The sequence below is a fragment of the Doryrhamphus excisus genome, linkage group LG15, assembly GCF_037039965.1.
Source record: "Doryrhamphus excisus strain RoL-2023G ecotype Guam linkage group LG15, RoL_Dexc_Guam_v1.1, whole genome shotgun sequence".
NCBI lineage: Eukaryota > Metazoa > Chordata > Actinopteri > Syngnathiformes > Syngnathidae > Doryrhamphus > Doryrhamphus excisus.
In genome coordinates, this window is record NC_136371.1 from 5,519,995 (window position 1) to 5,544,854 (window position 24,860).

Below are 24,860 nucleotides of genomic sequence, written 5' to 3' on the forward strand. Positions count from 1 at the left end.
ACTCACTCCATGAGGTGATGTCTGTACATCTTGATCAGAATACGAGAGCATGGATCATATTCACACTATGTACAGCTTTCTTTTTCACCGCCATTTTGGTCCCTTTACACCGTCCGTACAGATAAATCCTCCTTCCGAGCAGTTTGCACATCCACATCTCATGTTTACACAATGAAAGCCCTCAGCGAAGGAAGTGCAATGTTCTTTGTTTGTCATGTACACAATGGCTTTGTTGATGAAATGCATGCTGAGCTTCAATATTAACCAGCCTGACACCAAAAACACAGCAAGAACACAGCAACATTGGCAAACTCCAAACCATAAAAAAAATGAAACAATAATAAAAAAAAAAAATAGTTTGACTTTTTTCATTTTTTCCCATCAGCTCACAGTGAATAGGACATGTGATGCATCAGATCCATGCAGTGCATTGTTGGGGGGGGTTCCCTCTCACATAGAAACGACTGGAGACAACACGTATCAAAACATGAACGGGACTCGAGGGTCCGACTTATAGGAAAAACATAGAAGTCAACAAAAAGACACATTCATGTCCTACATGTGATATGTGAGAACCTTCCACATGAGGAGAAAGCTGGAAGCCTGATTGATGGCCATGGATTTTTCTTTGTGACTCTTAAAATACATGTACAACCTGAATATTGGAACAAATTGCCTACAGTCACCAATGTGCACACTAGAATAGACTCTTATTTGTAGAATGTATAAAGTTATTCTTTACATATTCCCAGTTCAGTTTACATTTCTGCGGTATAACTGCATTTCTTGAAAAAAAAAAAAAATTTTTTTTTAATATGTGCTTATCCAGCAAAATATTTCTGTTCAGTCCAAGAAGAAGTATATTCCTTTATTAAAATATATACACACATTCCTCTCTTTCTTCACCTTGTAAGTATTTATATATATATGTATTCCTAAATGGAAAAAAAAAATTGATCTATCACCTGAATCTCATCCTGGACAACAAGACTTCCACTCTCAGTACAAGTCAGCGTTTGGGAACATGATTGCACTTAAACTCGCTATGGTAACACTGATTTGTTATACAATGTGCAGAGGATAGCCTCACATCAATAACAGTACATGCAAAAATCACTTACTAGACATTCCACCGGGCTCCGAGCCTGCAGCGAGCATTAACATTAATTTCAACAGAGGGGGGCCAAGGAAACTCAAGATAAATAAATAAGAGGGGCGCCTTGCTTGTTCCTAATCAGTACAAAGATATTGCACATATGATAAAGAAATGAAAAAGAAATACTTCACTCTGTAAGAACTGATTTGAGTCACTCGCAATAACATATTGGTGAGTTAAAGCAGGATTAGTTGGGGATTAATGAGTGGAGAAGGCAGCTGTTGCTTATTGTGTGCTGTGCAATCAACGCTTCACCTCCACTTCAAAAAATATTCGACTAATATTCGACTATAACGACTAATTTGGACGTTGTATAAATGCAACAGTTGCCAACTCCAGACGACTTCGCGGAAAGGCCAAACTTAAGTTCGATTTCACCGTGTCCACATCCTGCTACCCCAGAGTCAGTATAATACTGATGAATGTTTTTGCTGATAATAATAATTGTAAGTATAATCTTACAAATGACTTTACGCACAATATACTGTACAGGAAGTCTTTGACTAAATAGATTATGCATTAATAATTGGCACATTTATGTATGAGCGCTAGGAGACAACACGTACAGCTGTCATCTACAGTAAATACAGCACTAGAACTAATAGGACTCCTCAGATTTGAAGTCAAATGATTATATTTTTACTACAGGTGAGCTCTATCGGAGGCAAGGACCAATAGCATCTATGTGACTTGCAAACCGAAAAAGCTGTGCAGAACAATGTACGCCATTGTCGTGCGTGGTTGTATTTCCTCCCGATTATAGGAGGGCGGCAGCCCGGCGGTTTGTGTGTGTGTGTGGAGAACATCGGGCATCTTCCTGTACAGACCCAGCCGTCCTCTGGAACCCTGCTGAAAGGAGAGAAAGGCCCGGGCAGCCCAGAATCAGACAAACTAGAAATAAAAGGCCCCTGGTGGGAAACTGGAGTCCAAAAGTCCATCCTGCTAACTGGTTGGACGTGGAGGTGAAACAGTGCCTGCAGGTGGTTTCCATGGCAGCAGCAGTAAAACACAGTGGACAGGCCATAAGAGTCGCGCTGTCAGTCCCTTTGGTGTCAGAAACAGTCCTCTCCGTTGTGGTGCCGTCCTCGCCATGTCGGCAGCGTCATCAGACTACAGTGCTGATGCCACTGTGTTTGGGTTTGGGTCCGCCGGGTGCTGCGCCCGCCTGCTGGGTGCTGTGGTGGTGGGGGGCGTGCTGGGGGTGGGAGGCGTGATGGGAATGCTGGCTGTAGTGGCCGTGCTGCGTGTGGCCGTGTTGGAGCGCGTGTGAGGAGTAGGCGGGGTGCTTGTGGTACTGCGTGTGAGGCGGGGGGTGGTAATGGTGGTGGTGGTGGTAAGGGGGCGGGTTCTGCGGGACTTGGCAGTACTGCGGGTGGTGTCCGTGGTGCTGAACCTGCACGGAGTGCACCACCTGTGCCGTGTGATGCAGGTTGGTCGGGTGAGGCTTGTGGGATATGAGGGTCGGGTGGCCAGGCGGGGGGATGGGGCCGTGGATCTGGCCGGATGGTTTGCCTCTTTTGCCGCCAAACAGGGAGCCGAGAATGGAGGTGGACGCCGAGTTGGGAAGGGAGGGATGTTCGCGAGGTGCGCCCTCACGTGGGGTGGTGGCTCTTCGGCGCGTGTGGGGGCTGCTAATGATGGACCCCTGCGGAGGGAAAAAGGTAACAGCATGTCCATCAGACTTGACGCACGGCAGCTGTGTGCAAAACTGTTCTTATTTCAAGTAGCAAAATGTTGTATAGGGCATGCAAATGGAAACTAAAATGTCTTCATGGTATGCTTGCACCAATTCCAAAAGCTTGGGGGAAACTACATCATGAGGAAATATCACACACAATGTGGCAATATAATAAGAATACGTGTGGCAGAGTCACACATGCAACTTTGTTAAATTGAGGTCACCGCTTTCCGCATGCAGAGGACGTGACAGGCAAACTCCTCATTCGAATAAAAAGACTTCACAACAGGCTTGTCTGCTCCGAGTTCAACCCTATTCTTATTATCCACGCATGACGTCTCTTCCTCTGGTCGCTCATGCTTTTTAGCTAAGACTCGAGGACTCGAGTAGACCGCATGTTGCCTTTGAAAGCAGAATGACTTTTTTTTCAGGATCCCAGACTTGAAAGCAACACATGGACGAATGACGTGTGAAGAGTGAGAGATCCATGAATGAAATCCACATCTTTTAGTAGTCTGCCCAGCAAGTAAAAGCCCCATTTTTTTTCTAGCCTTCCTAACTGTACTGCCTTTAAAGAGAAGCTGTGGCTAAAGAAAGAGAGCCCTGGACAGAGAGAAAGTCTACAAAAGTCTTGTGCGTGTCTTATACTGAGCTAGCAGCTGAGGAAAAAGAGCAACCAAAACCACTTGGGATGGGAGTGAATGAAAGACAGAGACAGGCGACAAGGAAGGAATTAGTAAGTCATGCTTGGTTGAAGATATCATGTCTTTTTGGTCATGTGACATAATGACCAAAACAGGAGCTGTCTGGCTTCCAAAAACGGGGGGTTGGGAGGTCGGATCAGAAGCAGGCAACCCATTCATGCACACTAAACTGAGGCAAGCAGTTCAATAAGGCATCCCAGGTAGAAAAAAAAAAAAAAACATGATCCAAACAAAATGGACTGAGTCTATGAAGCAAAGGTGTCAGACCAAAAAAAAAAAAAAGAAATGGTGTTTATATCACAGTGCACATCATCACATGAAGAGTAGCTTGGAGACCAGCTGCTTCCAACTTACTTCCATATTGCTGTCTAGTGATCCTGCACTGCTGCGACGCCCCCGCTTGCCTGCCCGAGACATGCAATACCACAGATTAGAGATCGACAGCAACTCCTGGAGCAACTACAGACGTTTTAAGCTGCCTGCCGCTCCCCATAGGGGGCGGTGTAGCAGATTGTGACTGTGAGCAAGGCCCGAAGTGCTGGGTTGCAACCACGTGACCCGAGAAGCAGTCTTGCCTCGCTTCCGGTTTTTCCACATGGTGGGCAAGCATTCTAATGTGGCCAATGTTCGATTACCGGCTGCGCAGATGTTGCACATTAGGAAAGGTTTAGAGCGGAATATATAAGTCAGATATTATGCGAAGGGTAGATAAATACACTCTTAAGTCTGCTTGGAATTGCCATGAAAGACAATGTTGGATTTATTTATTGATGGAGATCTTCATTTATCGGGATGCATGTTTATGACTTTTTCCGTATATGTTGCTGTCATCTATAATTCGACATCTGCACATACTTTTTTCATGTTTTGCCTCAATGTTTAGTTGTCCAATAATGTTTTGCGAAAGATTTATTGGATGTTTTGCTTCCATTTTCTTGTCAAAGAGTTGATTATAAGTCTTTGCAGACAATTTAAATGGAAAATTAGCTTTGATGTTGACAACCGTTATATAAAGAGGGTTTATAGATTTTTGTTGGGAGGCAAACCTCAGTTCTCATCTAACAATATTTTAGCTTTGGCTCTAAGATGGACGATTTTAGGGAACTGTGTTTGATTTTTTTCCCCCTGAAATCTCTATTTGAATGAATACATGCACTTGATGTCTCGCTCCGTTTCTGCTGGTTTGCCTTCCATATTGGTCGAGGTAGCCTGTGTCAATTGCAAGCAGACGTGAACGTCACGTGCAACCCAGCAATATGGGCGGGATGTACACTGGCTGTTTCTCAATATGTATTATTACCTCATTTTGTGAACTCAAATAATTCAATGGTGCTATCTATCCTAAAATGTCCTTGGTGCTACTGACCTGTCAGTAAGTTTTTGTGGTATTGAGAAACAGCCACTGGCTATCTTTACGGAAAAGTAGCATCCCCACACGGGTTAGAATTTAAAGCGCATTTCTAACTAGAGTCAAATGATTGAATTGCAACCCCAATGGATGGAAGTCCTAGACCAGGGGTGGGCAAACTACGGCCCGGGGGCCACATCCGGCCCGCCAAGTGTTTGAATACGGCCCGCCCAATCTTTCCAAAGTATTTCATTTAAACTCAACATACAACCTGGCATCATGGCCTGAGCCAACCTTTTGATGGTTTTATCAATTTCGTTTTTTGACATGGTCTGTTGTTTACAAAGTGCTCCTGAAAAAAGGGACACAAGCACATAATAATAATAATAATTATTATTATTATTAGATTATTATAATTATTATTAGAACTATTATGATTATTATAATTATTATATTAATGCTAATTATTATATTAATTATATATAATATTATTGTTATATTTGCATATTTTACATAATAATAATGTAATAATTATTATTTTAATTTTATTGTAATTATTATACTATTTTATTATTTTAAAAATATTTAAATGTAAATATAAAATAATAAATAATAATAGCAGATTGCATGACAATTTTACAGATACAATAATACCAGGTGGACTGTTACGTGTAAAATATATAGTCTACCCCCCCCCCCCCCCGTAAATTTTGTCATATCAATGCGGCCCGCGAGTCAAAAAGTTTGCCCACCCCTGTCCTAGACCAACAGATCCATAGTAAAGATTATTCAAGATTACCAACATTTTCCCCCAACTTTTTAACGCCAAATGGTCAAAAACTGCCTCAGTGACAGTCACAAAGGAGGGGGGGAGGGGGGGACATCAAAAGCAAAACAGTGGCTGTTACACATGGGATGTACAGGCATATAAAGGTCTAAGGGCCGTTGTTCGGCGCACTCAGCCAGTGATACATGAACCGGTAATTACACATAAACAGGAAAATACCTGATGCATATGGAAATAACGGGAAATACACATGGGATGGGGGTATGGCGGGAAAGGAAAATAAATGAACCCCAGCAAACAAAACAAAAGAGTGAAAGGAACACACTTCTACATGGACTGACCTATCGCTTTCCATCAACTGGTGAGAGCATAAGCGGCAGTGAGACAGACCCTTTGACTGGATTTCATTTTCTTATCAAAGTCAAATGACTTGATAACGTCTCTTTACATCTTTAATGGAAGAAATGTATTGTTGCTTCAAAGACACAGCGGTTGTTATTATTCATGGATGGGGGAAATGGTCGCCAACACCAAGCCTGGAACTAAATCTACTTGCTGCGGTCGGACAGTTGGAACCTATCAATGCGAGACTGGTGTACGTCACAAATATGGAAGGAAATGGGACATGACTGCTGATAAAACTATTATGATAATGTGTTTGGATGAAAGAAAATGTAAGAATGTAAAAGTTTAATTCATAAAAAAAAAATGAACATGAATGGCCAGTGGTGAGTCAATTTCATTCATTACGGAGAAAACAGATCTTAACATCTAACCTCCTCTCAAGCAGCTCAGTGGTTGGAACTTTTTTTTTTTTTTTTTTTTTGCTTTAACGTATCATTATGAAGCAGGCTGACTGGAGTATATTGTTATGGCTACAGAATATGACTTATGGGATCGCTTCCATTGCATTCATGGGCTGAATGTGTACTTCACAGAAGTCTCTGAATAGTCCTTTCAGATCTTGCTCCTACCTTCATCCCTGACTACAGTTCCTATAAATGGCGCAAATAATTTGGACTAATTTGCCACATCTGTGAAATGTTTTGGAGTCCTACATAAAAGGCCAGTATTGTTAGTTCAGTGAACGGCATCAAGCCACGTCTATCGTACTGTATGAAAAACGCCACCGAGCAATGGGTATGTTGGAAGTCGGTTAGTCAGGTGTATGGGGTGTTCCTAACTCGCAATCAGAAACCTGCATGAACGCCACAAACGATAAACCGCATCCAGGGCGAGAGAGAGAGAGAGAGAGAGAGAGAGTACCAACTCCTGACCAGGATTGCTACGTCCAGTTGCAAAACCAGTGGGATCGGTTTCGCCGTGCCAGTCATACAGCGATGTTAAACACCCGTCAGAACACCCGGATCAGCAGCCCACATGATTCAATGCCAGACGTGTTAGATTTTTCTTTCTGTATGTCAATATCCTAAACAAATGATTCATATTTGGGAAATCCAGCCTATCCCAGCTGACCTTTGAGTGAGAGGCCGGGTCCTGGATTGGTCGCCAGCCAATCACAGAGCACATATAAACAACCATTCACACACACATTATTACCTGGGCAATTTAGAGTTGCCAATTAACCTAGCATGTATGTGTGAGAATACCGGACCACCCGGAAAAAACCCACACACGCACACAAAGAAAGGACAGTTGAGTTTGCTAATGTTGTTTTGGCACGGTTCAGCCGACAGTAGCCTCTTATGTTGTTGCAATAAATGCACAAACCTTCAGACACCTAAATGTTCTCATTTTAACTATCTAGCTACTTTAGGGTTTCAGTCAAAACCGTTTCAGGTTCCCATTGAAAACACGGTGCAACCAACCTTTACTTCATAATGATAAGATAAAGAAAAACGAAAGTGCTTGTTTCCACTTTCAGTCACACTTTAAAAGACAAACTTTGTAAACCAAAAAAATCCAATGGGTGGGGGAGTGGATTTAAAGGGAAGGTCTCGGACAGTCGATGTAGCGTGCAGTGAAAGAACATTTTGCTATCACGAATAAGTACATGACAGAGGAGCTCTTTTTCCCGCTAAGTAATCTTCTGGAAAAAGACAAAGCTGTCGTGGTCGTACCTGCTTCAGAGAGGTCTCGCAAGGAGCTGCTGAGGGCGCTCCGCTTCAGACCTTCGCCCATGGCGTACGTGTCGTCCAGACTTGCACGATTCATGCTGCCATTTCCGGCTTCCTTTTTGAGGCCGGAGCTCTGTGACATGCTGGGCCTCACCACCCCTTTCTGCTTCTCCAGCTCGGCTGTGGAAAGCATCCAAGGAAGGAGTGAGGTAAGTGCTGGTGGCTTCACTGCTCACATCTCATTGCCAGTAATGAGCAAAATCTCTCTGGGATATATTTTTGAAAAAAAGCATTATTTAGTCATAATGGAAACGCAGACTGGTAGCCATCTTGTGAACTGTAGAACTGCAGCGGAATAATGAGCGCCATGCCCAATGTGTGTGTGTGTGTGTGAGAAAGAGAAGAGGCTGGTAGAGGGAAAAAAAAAAACAGCAGCTCACATTCTATTCTGTATTTCTCCATTTCCTGGACCTCAGCAATGGACTCTCGCAGGTCGTCTGTGAACTTTTTGCGGTCCTGGGGGTTGGGCGCGTTAAAGTTGATGAGGACTTTGATGTCTGCACCTGGGATGGCTGATGTAAGTCTGATTCCATTTGGGTAATCTAGACAGACAAGAGACATGAACACATCGGCACTTGGTCAAAATGAAGTTGAAAGCCACTGAGAGAGAGAAAGTTTGGGAAAAAGTCATGGTTTATTACCCCCGTGAGGAACAAATCTCAGTGTTTTTGTACAGTAGCAGCTTGCACCACTTGTGGAGGTATGTGTTATGAGCAAAGAGAAAAAAAAATATCTTGGCACAGATAGAGCGATATGGGAATATTCTAATTAGTATTGAGAAAATTAGCATCCCGGAAGGAATTATTTTGTTTGTTTGGCACATTGTAATATGCATTACTGTCAATTAGCGTTTGTAAATAATGGCGGACCCCCAAGGAGGCTCTCATAGAAGGTGAATAACAATTATTTATAAGGCTGTTAAAAATGATGTGTTTACGGCGGTAAGTAATATAATTAATTATGTTAATTTTTTGTGTGTAATCAAAACACGCTCACCAGGGCAAGCACGCCTCTGTGTTATGACATCAGACAAAAGCGCAGTGGAGCGTCCCCTTACAGTCACACAAGAGTCTGATGCTCTTTTATAACTTCATTATGACGTGATATCATTAAAATGTTTAATCATTTCTTCTTCTTCTTTCTCTTTGGGCTTTTTCCTTTAAGGGGTCGCCACAGCAAAACAATCGCCTCCATCCAACCCTGTCTTCCTCATGTCCTCCTTCACTACATTCATAAACTTCCTCTCTGGTCTACGTCTACGCCTCCTATCCGGTAGCTCTAAACGCAGCATCCTTCTACCAAAGTATTCACTATATGTCCAAACCATCTCAGTCAGGCCTCTCTGACTTTATCTCCAAGGCCTCTAACATGTAATGTTCCTCTGATGTACTCCTTCCTGATCCTATCCATCCTGGTCACTCCCAATGTGAACCTGAGCATATTTGCTACCTCCAGTTCCAATAAAAAATATGATTAAAATGTTTAATCATTTGACAGCCCTAATTATTTAATAAAAGTTTCCACTTTGAGGAACCAACCACATTTTGTTGTGCAACTTACATTGATTTTCAAACAGCAGAACTTGCATCCCATAGAGCGAAAAGGACTGCCTGAAGCTGTACGTCACAGAGTTCTTCTTCTTCTGAAAAATCTTTGTCACCTGAATCGCGAGAAGAGAATTGGTCTCCAGCAGGAAACGTTTGGGAGAAAAACGGGAATATATAAAGAGAAGGTGACATTTACCACTAGAAGGTCATTGAAGAGGAAGATCTCCCGCTGATGCAGGCCTAGCTTCTGGAGCTTGTTTGGATCTGGCACTTCAAAGAGGCGGCAGTAACACACCAAGCGACGATGGGGCAGCGATAGAACCTTCCAGAAGAAAGATGGAACAGATGTTTGAATCCGTGGTCACAAAATGGTCACAAATGCTGACTCATTTTTGTCCTACTACTCTGTATGTACAGTATGCCACATTCACAGTAATGTTGCTAGGCTGTTGCTAGGTGACAAAATCCTCCCTTATTAAAACATGTAGTTTTATTGACGCTGCTGACGGTTTTAACGAGTATTTTGGGTATACCACAGAAATAATAGGTGCTTTTTGTGTTCTTTGGAATAAGAAAAACTGCCATCTGCATTAGTGGTTAGCATGTTAGCCACACAGTCAGACGATCGGGAAGACCTGGGTTCCATTTTTTTCCATGTTGCATGCGTGGGTTTTCTACGGGTACTCCGATTTCCTCCCACATTCCCACATGTTGATTTGCAAATACAATTACAGTTCATGAAATATTTATGCAACTTACACATCCCAGCCCATGATGGAGTGATCCAATCTAAAAGAAGAAAAAAAAATGGTGTTTATACCTCTTCAAACATAAAAATGTAATAATCCTTTAGCTCAATTTTCAATTTCAAACTATAATCATGCTTATAGCTGGTAGAGTGTGAAATAATGTTGGCGGCAAAACAAAACAACCCCCCAGACACAAAGTGAGAGCAGTACTTGATGACTATCGTATTATTGTATTAGAGATTCCAGAGTATGCCAGTGTGCTCCTGGGACTTTAATTCCACCGCTAAGTGTGATGAGGGATTGGATTGAGCTCATCCACTTGTTACTAGTGAAGCGGAGTCCATCCCGCTGGAAACTGAGTGATGGTGAAAGCCAAATCACTCCCAGAGGCTGAATATTTATTCACACTGTTAACCTTGACGCATGCAACAGACATTTTGGAAATGCAACCTCAGGGTGGAAGCTTTGATAATGAATACACAGAAACAAAATGACAAATGGCTGGTGAGTCAGTTGGATTCTGCACTAAGGGCACTGCAGTATTTTATTATTTTTTTTAAGTTAAAATGGTTCTTTCCTCAAGGTAGGATAAGGTGTACAGGATTTAATTGGACAAAAGCACTTGGATGACAACTCTGGAGGGCTTTGGAAGTAAAGGTGTGAATCGAGGATGCACGTCCACAAGTTTCAAGGTGACCGAGCCATCTTTAATGTCAGTACCTTAAATACCGACAACAATGTTACTTACGGGTTTCTTTCCCACAATGAGCTTCTCAACCTTTTGGACTTGTGACACATGGTCTTCATTGGTCTTGAGCTCCCGCTTACGGATCCTTTCGTAGATTCCAACCAGTGTCTCTCTGGGTATATCTTCACCATCGTCCACACCTGTCACACAAAGAAGAACCCGGTTATGCGAACCAGGACGCGGAGATGGTTCCTTTAATGTAATGGTAATGGTAATGGTTTTATTTCATTTGAACATGCATCAGATTACAATTGAATGCATCACATAATCAGTTCACAGTTCCACATGTCCAAAAGGAGTAGGAAGAAGCAAAGCTTATTAAATCCTACCCCTCCATCTGGTACTTTTACAATCAGTAACTGTTACATTTGTTCACTTCCTGCTTTCCGTAATACAGTTTAAGGTTTTTTTTGTTTTTTTTTAAAAATAATAATAACATAATAATAACATCAACTGCTTGTATTGTTTCTTGAATTGGCTCATCGTTGTGCATTGTTTGAGGTCCTTACTCAATCCATTCCATAGTTTGATTCCACATACTGAAATGCTATGGCTTTTTAACGTAGTCCTAGCATATAAGTGTTTCAAATTTAATTAATAAATTTATTCAAATTTCAAGTTCTCCCCTGAGATCATATTTCTCCTCTCTTGTAGAGTATTAAAAGTATTGAATGACATTTTTAGGTAATTGGTTATTTTTGGTTATTAAAGGTGGATTGCGTTGAATTTGTTCCACACCGTGATAAGTGAATTGTTTATGACGACAATAATACGCATTCAATGCATGTAATACTAACCCCGCAAGTTCTTGATGAAATCCTCCAGCTTCATCTTCCTCTCAGGTTTGACGTTGGGACTGTACATGTCTGTGTTGAGGAGGATGATGGCGAACGCCAGGATGAAGATAGTGTCAGGGTTCCTAAACTGCCGCACCACCGTGGGGTTGCATATGCAGTACCGCTGACTGGAGACAGGATACATGACACGGTGTAAGAGCCTTGATGATATAATACATGAGGAAATTGTGTGAATAGTGAGGAAATGTGCTCCATATTGCTGAAAGGAACGGGAAGTGTGCATGATGCAAATGGTTCCTTTTTCATGCCAATACTCATCAGGAGGAACACCGGTGGCAATGGGTCAATAAGCATTTATCACAGTGTTATGAATACAAACAAGCCGAAGTTCTGTGGGCTTAATGTCCTCATAAAAACTCAGCCACTGGGTATCATTGATTCTAATGAGCAGAACATCTGAGTGTACCTGAAGGCTTCAATGAGCCGCTCCACCTTCTGGGCTTCTCCCTGTACACGGATGTGGTTCTGAAATTTCCTGAGGGCCTCGTCCAGCTCCATGCTCTGGAAGTCCATTTCGTCGACCACACAGCTATACAGAGCCCACACACAAGTAGAAAGAGGTAATGAGTAAAACACTCAAAACCAATACAAAACAACCATGGTATTGTCATCTAATGCAACTAAATGATATCTTGGGTCATCATTATGCGAGCATGACTTCATCAATGAGTTACTCAAGTCACACTGCTGGCTTGACTAACTTTTAACTTACTACACTGCACAGTGATGTCTCATCTTTGCCTTCTAAACCACAACCCAACATGTGTGCTAAATTAAGACTCTAGATCAGGGGTCTCAAACATGCGGCCCGCGGGCCAAATGTGGCCCACAGGACACTAGTTTGAGGCCCCCGCCTTGATATGAAAGTTTAATGTTAGTGTGGCCCGCGCAAGTTTGATATGATTGCTGTATGGTATCATGTACCCAGAAAAAAATATTACGTTTGATTTATGTTCATGTTAAAGGTTAAATAACTGTTAATAGTTATCCTCCCTATCCGTGTGGAAGTGGTAAGTTTTTGGCTATTTAAGTTTAAAGGAAATAACTCGAAGGCTACCGTTTAGGTCGCTAGCTCTCTAGTTTGCGAGTTAGCATGTGTCTCAAGACCCTGCAGTTGCGCAATATGTTGTAAATAAAAAGAGTATAAATGTGACTATAGTCATGTTTTGTCATGTCTACAGGGCTCTAATAATGCTTTGTTCATTTTAATCTGAAAAAAATAATTTGTCTACCACCAACTATATGTGGTTTCTTAAGTTTTTATTATTTGCTGTTTTATTATTATTATTATTATAATATTTATTTATTACTGATTGATTGATTTTTTTTATTCTTGATTTGTTTATTTATTTTTCATCTTATTTTGTGCAGAAAAATAAAAATGAAGATATTTGAGAACAGTGGAATGTTTTATCAGAGCTTTTATTGTAGAAAATCGGAACCAAAGCACTGAAAAAGTTTGTATATTTTTGTATAAGTTTGTATGTTTTTAATAAATAATTTTTTTTGGGGGGGAAAACCTGATGCGACCCAGCCTTGCCCAGACCCTAGCTCCAGTGGCCCCCAGGTAAATTGACTTTGAGACCCCTGCTCTAGATCATCCGTTGATGTGACCGTGAGTGTTAACGGTAGTCAAGTCATGTCCCAGGTGACCAGGCCATACTTGGGTGGGTGAATTCCATCGAGCAGATCCCCCCCACGTGCTGACGTATAGTGTCCTACTCACTCCAAAACATCTCTGTTGAACTGTTTCTGTCGGTTTCCGAGGAACTCTCCGATCATTTGCCGGCTCAGGCCCTTCCTCTGAAGCAGGAAGTGAGCTACACCAACAGGTGTGTCGGGGATGAATCCTCGCTCGGTCAAGTACTGGATGCCCTTCTCTGGTTTCCTGATGAATACCACAAAAAAATACATCAAAACTCCATTAGGTAGTCTGAAAGTACTGTGCTAGTCTAGGTCCGATTGGATTAAGGTTGGATTAAGTGACCCTAAGACTGGTCTTACATGTTCTTACTTGTTAAAGAGATTTAGGCCAATGCGGTAGTGTCTCTTGCGAATCACATCATTGCTGAAAATGGGCGAATCCCAACTGTTGCGTGTCTCTTTGTGGTAAGTCTGCTTGCTGAGCGTTTGCTCTCGCAGGCTGTCCCTCGACGAGGACTCGGAGCTGCAGTTGATGGTGTCGTTGGAGTTGGACGTGCTGTTGATGCTGTCGTTGTCCCCGTCAGAAAAGTCAGACTCCGACTTGCTCTGCCGGTTCGCTGAGCCGTTGATAGCAAGGTGGCTCTCCAGCTGACGGTGGCGGTGACGAAGAGGGGCGTCATCGTCCCGGGACGGTGCACGCGGTGGGGGTCCGTGGGAAATATGTTTGGGACTCGCTTGGGATGATGTTACTATGTGACCGTGCGGCTCGTACACAGGCGGCCGTTTGACCGAACCCCGGTCAGAGCGATCGCTTAGCTCCGCGGAACTGTCGCTAGGAGGTTCGATGGTCAGCAAAGGAAGATGGTCCATTCTAAGACGCTGTTCTTGGCACTCCAGGGAAGGAGTGCTGCGACAGCTCGTATCCGTGTCACGACCCTCATCTTTAGAGTCAATAGGCCAGTAGTCCTGGGAGGAGTTGACTGATCGCAAACGCAGGTCCGATTCCGTACCAGGGGGATGATCCCCCGACCTCGACAGAGCAATGGGCGGTGACATGTCGTCCTCGTCGATGAACAGAGTGACATCACTATAAGATGCCATTGTGTCATCATGAATGTGTCCGGCTGCCCTGCGATGAGATTTCACCTGATACGGTACCTCCCTGCCCACCTCGGGATCCGGGCCCTCATCCCCTTGAAGGCTACGGCAGTTCAGTGCATCGTCTATCGACTCTGCCAGAGATTTGACCTGCCTGGAAAAGGCGTCCTCTAATTCCGTGATAGCGTCTGTCAGATCACCCTGTGGAGGCGGATGAGATGCCATATTGGCCTGCTGATGGACCTGTATATCTCCACATTCAGACTGCATCATTGACAACGGGGCGCCGTCCTCCGTCATGGACACCTGTCTCCCTTCAAAATAGGAGCTGTGTACTTTCTCAGCGCCCTCAAACGACAGCTGCATTCTCATGTTGGAGAGAACAATGCGTCTGGACATACGGTTCTCAGACATGGAGCTCCTGAGACGTTCAAAGTTCTTGTTCATCTGATACTGGCGGAAGGCAGTTTGGATCGTGCGAGCCGCATGCCGTGTTATGAATCGTCCACCATATTTGCGCTCGAGCATCTCCACCTAGAGAAAAGACAGACAACGGTGCTAAAGATGTTCTCATAAATTGTTCAACCAGTTCAAATCCTTTCTGACTATACCTGTTTGTCCTGGAGGTCAGCAGAGAGCTCATAGCTTTCAGAGAGCGAACGAGAGCGCTTGATGGCCTCTTCCTCCGCCTGCTTCCGGAGAATGGACTGAGAGTGTTGGAGCTTGGGCCGGCGAGGTCTCTGAGGCCCAGGTTGAATCCCGTGGCTGTAGAGAGAGCTATCAAATCGGTCTGGGCTGATGGCCAACCCATGGGTCACCGGGCCCTGGCCATAGCTGGCTCCTGCATCCAGGGATGGGCCGCTCTCATTGGACCGTCCGTCCCCTTCCACACTGCAAACAGAAAGCGAAAGGATTGAAGGATTTTATCTTTTGGCTAAATCATTCATTCATTCATTTTCTACCACTTATCCTCACGAGGGTCACAGGGGGTGCTGGAGCCTATACCAGCTGTCTTTCTGGCGAGAGGCGGGGTACACCCTGGACTGGTGGCCAGCCAATCACAGGGCACATATAGACAAACAACCATTCACACTCTCATTCATACCTATGGACAATTTGGAGTCGCCAATTAACCTAGCATGTTTTTGGAATGTGGGAGGAAACCAGAGTACCCGGAGAAAACCCACGCATGCACGGGGAGAACATGCAAACTCCACACAGAGATGGCCGAGGGTGGAATTGAACCCTGGTCTTCTAGCTGTGAGGTCTGCGCGCTAACCACTCGACCTCCATGTCCTCCATTATTTTATTTTTATTTTTATTTACACTGATTTCAATGGACTCCACACAGAGATGGCCGAGGGTGGAATTGAACCCTGGTCTCCTAGCTGTGAGGTCTGCGCGCTAACCACTCAACCACCGTGCCGCCTGTGCTAAATCAATACCTTTAAAAAATTATCTTTAATATCGGCTCGGAAATTGATAAATATAAGGGATATATCAACAAATATGTAAGAGAATGTAACTTCCTGATTGTATATGTTCACAAATAATGACAATTTTGGATTTTAAACACAGAAAGACTGATGGGAGCAATTCTGATTCTACAACCTGATATTCAGTTCATTTCAATTTTTACATTCAGAAACAAGATTAGTGTCACTCGTGCGTTCTCCCAAAAAGAACATCCAGTCAGCTGCGATCTCATTGGACAACACAAGAAGAGATAAAGTGAAGAAAAAACAAGCGGTTACTCACTCACTCTTACATTCAGCGGAATTACAACGTGACTGTTTATTGCGAAAGGACCTTCTATTTTCTATGAACTGCCAACTCTTCCTCCATATCTTGTCCACCATTTTTTTTTTTTAGTCAAGTCAAGTCAGGTCCAGAGTACACGGGCTCCTCCAGGAAACAACCCTTTATCCCACCCGAAGAGCCAATCAGTGACTCTGAGGAGTTGCGTGATGTTTGCCAGAGCGCTGCCACACTGTTCAAGCGATCGTCCCAAAGTCCAGTTCCAAATAGAATAACAAATAGCAAATACAACATCAGCGGCCGCTCCGAAAAAATGCAGCAACCGTCTGCCCAATAACTCTTGGCTTTGCATTTCTCCTGCTGCGTGGTACAGTGCCGTGCCTGTTTGGGAGAGAATGTGTTTGAGCTGTGAGTCGACACACCCCTACAGTGTACACAGTCCACTTCCTTCATTAGTCAGCATCGACATGCTGCAACAGCAGCCTGCTGTCAACGGTGTCGAGGCCTGTCACCATAGCAAATTTGGCATGACGACAATTGTTCTATACATTATTGCAGATAATCAATTTTATTGTCAAAATGACCCAGAAATAAGCAGACATCAGCTCATTTACATATACACTGCCTTGATGCAATCCATGCCCGAAGCTGATGAGCTTGGCTAACTTTCCTAATGGGATGTCAGCCATTGCAAGCATTCCTACTAAATCCTCAACAAATTGCAATGCCAATTACACAGGATGTGGTGCTCTTATTTTGAAGGCCGTACGTGTACTACTGTATGTGTTGAGAATGCGCAATAACGGTTAAGATGAGCCTTATTTCAAATGGTAAAGGACACGTTGTAAACACTCTTAGAGTCCCGGGTGCCACCCACACAGCTGCACCAGCATGCTCTGCTAAACTAAGCTAACCCAGCTAGCTTCCTTTCACGCTCCGAAAAAGGTTTTCCGCCAACTTTCTTCTGTGTTTCTTTCTTGATGAGAGGAGGAAATGACAATATATCAAGGCTGACAAAATTATCAAGTTCATTTTTATTCATTGCGTGGCTAATTTATTTATTGTTTATCATGACAGGCTAAACAGTAACCAAAGCTGAGGCAATAAGAGAAGACGAATACAAGACAATAATATCAAGTGTGCTACCGTCAAGTAGCACAGGCCTTATTTGTCCTGCATTAGTGCCTTGGATGGCGAAGACTCCAACAGGTTTAACATTAATCACTAGTAGGTACAGTACATGTAAAGTTGAGTGTGCATATTAGCACAGAACCACAGCTTTAATACAGCTGCACCAACACATCCCTGTGCAACAACCAATAATCGCAAGTGGGTGAGAAAAAAAAAACAAAACACCCAAGCCATTTCTCATAGTGAAATGCAGAGCGACGACCCACACACACACACACACACACACACACATTGCGTGCTATCACAGCACCACAGTGCAGTTTCTGGTAATTTCTGGTATTATATCTTCATTATGAATTGATTCCTGACCTAAATAGAGCGACCAAGAACAGCAGGTGCACAGAGGCGGTATAGAGACTCAAACAAACAAGACTCAATTGTATGACATACTGTTTAAGGGATAATGGGGATTATAAAACTGTCTTGTTCAAGCAAAAGGGAACAATGAAAACACTGCATTTTATGTATTTACAATGAGGCAAGTCAATATTATTGCAATGCACGTCACTGGGAGGTACCTATTCCGACTACTTTTCTAACACTCGCATTATACCAATTGATTCGTGGCTCATTTGCATATTGGTAGGATATTAGAAGAGAATAAGTTGCATCGGGGCAAGCCTAAGATTTTGCTCACATTTGCATGTATTTGTCCATGGTACCCTGACACGCCTGTAGTCTGGATCCCAGTGACATCACAGAGAGCCATTGTTACACAAAAAAATATCTGAGCCATCCCAAACTCGTTGCAGGGCTCACTCACAGGGCTCAAAAAGCATAATAGGTTCACTTTAGCAATAAAATGTCAGTGAGAGGGCGAGTTTCATTCAGAATATTAGATACATATATAATATATATTATTTGTGTTCTGTCGGGAAAGCGGCACTAAATATCTTTGCTGAAGGGTCTGAGCCTACTCGATGAGGTCAGTTTCTTATAGCTATGGAAAACGGGGAGAAATAAATGGAAACGTATGCAGCATGCATGTGTGAGCGTGCTTTTGACTGAAATGGATGTGGAGGGGAAAAGAGGGTGGGGAACAACAGCAGAGGAGTAGGGCGGCATTTCTGGAGATTCCATACGCTTCGGAAAAAAGTAATGGAATACTTTAAAGCAATAAATGTGAGAGAAATGTCTCCTAACAAACCCCCTCCATCAGCAAGCAGTGGTGTGTGTCCCTCTACTGGCTTTTTTCATCCACCCCAAGCTCGTGTTAGTTCCGATGTCGGTATGGATAAGTAGCTCGCCTGGCAGTGATTTGCAGCAACGGGAAGAATGAGCGATCTGGGCGGGCAGTTTTTCCCCCCCTCTCCTCTCAATAAATAGGCTCAGACCCCTTGCCCAGGCCTCAGCCAATTCCCTCAGTTGGACCTGAGGGAGAAACATTCCTCCATCCCGGAAAAGAGGAGTCACATCTACAGGAGGCCTGGGAATAAAGGAAGGTTAATGAAGAGCAGGCTTGCAGCTACAGAGGAAGTATGAGCTGCTGCCTCTCAAATGAAGTAGCAGAGGCTTGAATTAGTTGAACCCCCCCCCCCCACTTGACTCACTACTAAATATCATTCAATATGCAGCCTGATACAATGTGTCGGCTGGATGATTGCTATTCATTTACTGCGATAATTGCATCTCGGAAACCCTTTTCTAAACAGGAAGTCGAGCAGCCTTTTTGCCAGGATCAAGGAAATTGCAGTTAACTTCATGCTTTTATGTGACAGAAATGAAGACTGTAGCATAATTGGCCATGCATTTTAATATCTGGCTCATGAAATTAGGAATGTGTGTGTGTCCAGAGAAGACTTTAAAGTGGCGTTTTGAGGTGAGGTTGCAGGGGAAGTACATATGCTTCATGCACTGCTGGATGAGCTTAAAAGGGGACCTATTATGCTTTGTATTGAGTTGTGGAACAGCTACACACGGTAACAAGCACAAAAAGCTTTCTAGAACTTCCAGAATCTGCACTTATTCCAGATGTATTTCTTTGGATTTGGTGCTTCCCGTGAAAACGGTCTGTTTTAATTTATTCCAGGCACGCCCACTCTGCTGTGGTTGGCCACACTCTGGTGTTGTGCAGATAGCTGCTGAACCCAATTTTTATAGGAATCGATCAACGGTATATGAGTTGATCGAATTTAAATTTAAAATGTCCGCTTCTGGATGTATAGACTGGACAGTCCGAAGCTTCTCAAGAAAAGAGGTGACTTCAAGACGTCTCTAAATGGGAAGTAGCTTTCGAAAGCATCGAGCCACTGATTTTGGTGGGAAGTGTCTGCTAGCAACTCCAGACTGTGAGCTTGTAATTTGCACCCCACTCCCTGTATGCACACTCTATACTGCTACGCAGACCATTGCTTTTGTTCCATTACTTAATAAATACAATTTAAAACTGATAAATAGTACACTTTGACACGACCAAGTGACGTTGAAAAGGAGTCAGGCTTCAACAAGTTTGTCGGCTAGTCCAACTGCATACCGGCCCATGTTCATAAAACAGTCCAGTGTCAAATGCTGTTGATAGATTAAAATATTTTACTTTTGCTGGTAGGGAATCAGGAACTCCAACCACTTGGACCTGATGTTTTACTTGTTAGGAATTGTAAACAAATGTACATCCGAAGAAACACTTCCTGGGAGACATTGCTAACAATGTAAACAGAGAAGCAGAGCTTAGACGCGGGCAAAGAGTGTATAAGGAAGCCCGGCAATCTGTGACATCACAATCGCCCTCTGTAACCGAGCTTTCAGAGACATTCCAAACTTTTTTCAGGGTTCACTTCCAAATGCGGAAACGTCACTATCTGAAACTTTGGCATCGTTTAACACGAGAACACAACATTCTAATTATGTAAGAAAATAGGTCCCCTTAAAAAATGATAACTTGAAAATAACTGTACAAACGCAATCCAGGTTCCCTGCCCTGGTCTGTCTACTCACACAAGAACTTTTTTTTTTCCATGACACTTGGCAATACTTCAAAATCCCAATTCTTGACCGACACACGCAGACGACTTGTGCCTTCCAAAGACAACAAAAGCAGATGTTCATTCTCTGCAGAGAGCTCATAAATAAAAATGCATTGCAGCGGCCCTCACAAGCACACGTAAGGGGAATTTGCTCCTCAGGTGGAGAGGGTACGAGACCGCACAACATGCTAACCAGGCTGGTAGGTACAGATTCACAACAGCTTACTTTGCAATGGCTATAAAAGGAAAAGCAAGTCTCTCGTGATCCAAACTGGGATGCTTAAAAAATGAACTGTAACAAAGTTGACTGGAGTGCAAAAAACTTTGGGTACCTCCACAAATCCGAAACTGACAAGCATCTTGAATGAATGTCAGCCTCAACCATTAAACAGGAAGGTTTTGAATTCTTAATGTGTTGCAGAGCTACACAACTCTCAAGTACATTACAGGACTGCCTTTAATAACTCATGTTTTTGATGTGTTCCACTTAAATATGTGTATATGCAGATGTTTAATATCAAATGGCTCTGAACGCGGTCCAGATGTGGCATTTTACTAATAACATAAGGAATCTTTTGGTGTCAGAACACCAATTTCTTAAAAAAAAAAAAGTTTTTACAGTTTGTGAAAATTGTTAAGGTAGTTTTTGAACTAATTTAATTAAATTTTTTGGTGTGTTGAAAAGGTCTTTCTACAACAGGGGTGGGCAAACTACGGCCCGGGGGCCACATCCGGCCCGCCAAGTGTTTGAATACGGCCCGCCCAATCTTTCCAAAGTATTTCATTTAAACTCAACATACAACCTGGCATCATGGCCTGAGCCAACCTTTTGATGGTTTTATCAATTTCGTTTTTTGACATGGTCTGTTGTTTACAAAGTGCTCCTGAAAAAAGGGACACAAGCACATAATAATAATAATAATTATTATTATTATGATTATTAGATTAGATTATTATAATTATTATTAGAACTATTATGATTATTATAATTATTATATTAATGCTAATTATTATATTAATTATATATAATATTGTTATATTTGCATATTTTACATAATAATAACATAATAATTGTTATTTTAATTTTATTGTAATTATTATAATATTTTATTATTTTTTAAATATTTAAATATAAATATAAAATAATAAATAATAATAGCAGATTGCATGACAATTTTACAGATACAATAATACCAGGTGGACTGTTACGTGTAAAATATATAGTCTGCCCCCCCCCCGTAAATTTTGTCATATCAATGCGGCCCGTGAGTCAAAAAGTTTGCCCACCCCTGTTCTACAACCTCTAAACTCACTGAGGTCACCCGATTCAGAATTTAAGCAAAAGTCATCCAAAAGCTAAGCAGCGACATGGTCCGATATTAGTTTTTATTCCAATATTGGCATAAACCTTCATGATGGGCATACAAATTCCTTAGTTCCTTTCTCCAGCATTACAACATCCCTCCACCAAGATTAGCAAACATCTGTGTTATTCAAGTAATCCTCCCCAAACAGTTGCAAGACAGAAAAAAAAACACAAACAAAACTAAAGATGCCAAAAATAGCGCCGTTCATTGACAGATATGACATCACTGTTTACTTGAGAAGTCCAAGAACTGTCTGTGGGTGGTTCTGATTTTGCCCAGAGTGTTCTATCATGAAATGAAAGCATTGTGGAGAAAATCTGTAAAAAGTGGGCTGTCCTGTTACTACAGGTTATCGCATATCCATATTGCTCCCTAATTAAGAACCAGACCTCATTCTGTCTGCATCAAGGCAGGCCTCCTCCTCCCTCCTGTCAAGACTCAACAACAACAACAACAACAACAACAGTCGTCGATGTCATGATCTCCCAGTGTGGAATAATGAAACCATTCTCCATGTGTACTCAGCACCTGCCCTTGAGGATATAACAATTTTTTTTTTTTAAAGCACACAGTCATGTCCAGGAAGCGGGAGGGACGCGACACGCCACAGGAATGCCCTTCAGAGCGAGCAGGGAGAACAATCCACAACTTGCATATGGAGTCAGTACAGTGACACTAAACACATCATGACGACATCTAGTGACTCAGAAAAGCCATTCAAAGTGAAATGGTCAATTTATTTGAACAAAAGTCAGATTATTGTAGATAATGGAGAACACACTGCTGTTTAATAAACAGGACTTTACGAGGTCAAAGTCATCCAGTGACAACACGACACCCACACACACACAAACATCCAGACTACAGCAAAAACAAAACAGGTTCCTATTTGACTCCTAGTTCTCTTACCAGCCATTCAGTTCCAGTTCCAGCAGGGACTGCGTCTTCTCAGAGTTACACTGCAAACACCACATGGCTGGCGGATACCAAACATCAGCGCCTCAACAGTCCTGATTGCCGCCTAGAAGCTTTCTCTACTGGACAAACACATCTCCAAAGTGCCATCTGCTATTACTGGCTGTAGCTCCACGCTCCGTACAGACATAGTCATCCCTCGGATAGGAAAAAACTGCTCCCAGTGGAAGGTAGGCGGACATGGTCGGTGTTACAGTAAGTGACAGTCGCTAATATCTGACTGACAGAGCACTTTTCATTTGCTCTTTCTTCCTCTGTGTCCTCGTCACGCCGGGCAGTGAGGAGTGTGGGGGCGGAGGCTCGGGACGCCGGGGGAGTGTGGGTTTCTTGCCAGACCCCTGAGTGCTATGGAAGAGGGCGGAGTAGAGCACGGGACAGGACAAGGGGGGTGTGAGTGTAGCTGGGTAGAACGAGAAAAAAAAAACTAACCCTCATCCTGAAGGGAAGGGACACACACGCAAATGACCCGGAGGCAAAAAAGGATGCAAGACAATCACCATTTTCCGGAATGTTATCAAAGAATGGGAAAACTGGGAAAAGAAGAGCGGGATAAACGGGATACTAAATAAAAAGACAACATATAAAGTGATGTGCTAGCTGATCTTATTGGGTAGAGATTGAAGCACGTCGCTCTATTAATAGAGCCTCTCAAGGCTGAACGGTGATGAGAACTAAGAAAAGAACTAGAGTGGCTTTAGTGTCTTTTATCTCCAAAAATATGAAATAAAAAAAAGAGTGGAGTAGCACTTTATTCTTTTTTCATTTGTTCCCAATTTCACACACCATGCATCTCTGCAAAGATCCCAAGAATGTCCGTCCACATTCACGCTGGCGGTTGACCCCTTTGACAGACTCTGTTATGGAGACAGAGCTGAAGACTAATCACCCCTGAGAGAGAGAGAGAGAGAGAGAGAGGGGGATAGAGGGGGGTTGGGGGCAAACTGCCCCCCTGAAGTATTTTCCATCTAATGACAACAGGCACAGGAAACTGGAAGTTTATAGGAGCACCGGTTTATGCTTGTGTAATTAGTGGGCAACTTCAAAACACTTGAACAGGTTAGTCGAAAGGAGTCATGGTGATGATGTGCACTACGTGGCTGAGACGTCCATTTTCTTTTCGGATCTCAACCCTCTAAAGCCCCCGAAGAGTCAACTTACAGATCTTGCTACTCACAAAACCCCTTGACTCCCAATCTCTTTACTCCAAAAGTCTGTAAACAACATTACCCAATAGAATATAAAAACACTGATGAAGTTCCATGTGCAATATATTCATACTAATGCCTCATATTTCATATTCAATTCACTAGCAAAATCTCATAATGTATCGTATTTTACGGACTATAAGTTTTCATAGGTTGGCTGTTCCTGCGACTTATACTCCAGAGCGACTTATAAATGACATTTTTTTATGTTAATTAATGTTAATGTCATTAATGTTATAACTTGCCTTCCAAGATGATGTAATGTCTGTTTTGGTCAAGTAGTTTGTAAAATAAATTACCTGCAAAAAATGCGACTTATACTCCAGTGTGACTTATGTATGTTTTTTTTCTACCTCATTATGCATTTTTAGCCTTATGCAACTTATACTTCAAGTCGACTTATAGTCCAGAAAATACAGTATATACTGGTCATATATTTCATACAGTTCATATTATCTTAAACTGTATTTGTATATAATCCTGGGAAAATTGTTAATACTTTTAGGTTGTTTATATTGTTTATTTTTAGATTGTTATTTTTTGTTTGCTGCTGTGCAATGCAAATTTCCCCAGTGAGGGACAAAATAAAGGCATATCTTATCTTAAAAGACAACTAGGATCAGAAAACCAGCAATAACAAGAAATATCAGAGCGTCATTTTGACTTTTTTAAGCCCCGCCCCTGTTATGAATGTTTCAGTGAGGGTTGGATGTCCGGAGAGCTCTGCAACAAGGATAAAATTGAAGGTAAATCCGATGTATTGGATTGTTAGCGACTACTGCAGTGGAATTCTCCGTCTTCCAACCATGTCTAGTCATCCCATCTGGAAAAGGCGAACTCCATCTCCTGGGTTCTGAATCCATACTTCTCGGCTATGGAATGATGTCACTGAAAATTCCAAGCAGAGGCCCTCGCTCATAAAACAGCATTTCTGAAAACTCAATACA

The 24,860-nt window shown here is 42.6% G+C and overlaps 1 protein-coding gene across 6 annotated transcripts in view; it reads right to left on the reverse strand.

The window, feature by feature from the left end:
• Positions 1 to 436: 436 nt before the first annotated feature.
• The window catches only part of LOC131104650 (IQ motif and SEC7 domain-containing protein 1-like), a 104,770-nt gene continuing 80,346 nt past the window's right edge, over positions 437 to 24,860 (reverse strand). For 3 of the 6 annotated variants that reach the window (XM_058052050.2, XM_058052049.2, XM_058052052.2), the window contains 13 exons: positions 15,066 to 15,345; positions 13,727 to 14,988; positions 13,439 to 13,600; positions 12,119 to 12,241; positions 11,653 to 11,819; positions 10,856 to 10,995; positions 10,118 to 10,147; positions 9,555 to 9,680; positions 9,372 to 9,471; positions 8,192 to 8,353; positions 7,755 to 7,931; positions 3,893 to 3,942; positions 437 to 2,801 (listed from right to left, as the gene is read on the reverse strand). In XM_058052050.2, coding sequence (XP_057908033.2) covers positions 2,262 to 2,801; positions 3,893 to 3,942; positions 7,755 to 7,931; positions 8,192 to 8,353; positions 9,372 to 9,471; positions 9,555 to 9,680; positions 10,118 to 10,147; positions 10,856 to 10,995; positions 11,653 to 11,819; positions 12,119 to 12,241; positions 13,439 to 13,600; positions 13,727 to 14,988; positions 15,066 to 15,345 — 3,319 coding nt within the window. In that variant the 3' untranslated portion in view covers positions 437 to 2,261. Of the gene's footprint in view, positions 2,802 to 3,892; positions 3,943 to 7,754; positions 7,932 to 8,191; positions 8,354 to 9,371; positions 9,472 to 9,554; positions 9,681 to 10,117; positions 10,148 to 10,855; positions 10,996 to 11,652; positions 11,820 to 12,118; positions 12,242 to 13,438; positions 13,601 to 13,726; positions 14,989 to 15,065; positions 15,346 to 16,212; positions 16,646 to 22,642; positions 23,103 to 24,860 lie in introns of those variants that run through there. The other 3 variants (XM_058052053.2, XM_058052051.2, XM_078796666.1) reach the window with 3 other exon arrangements.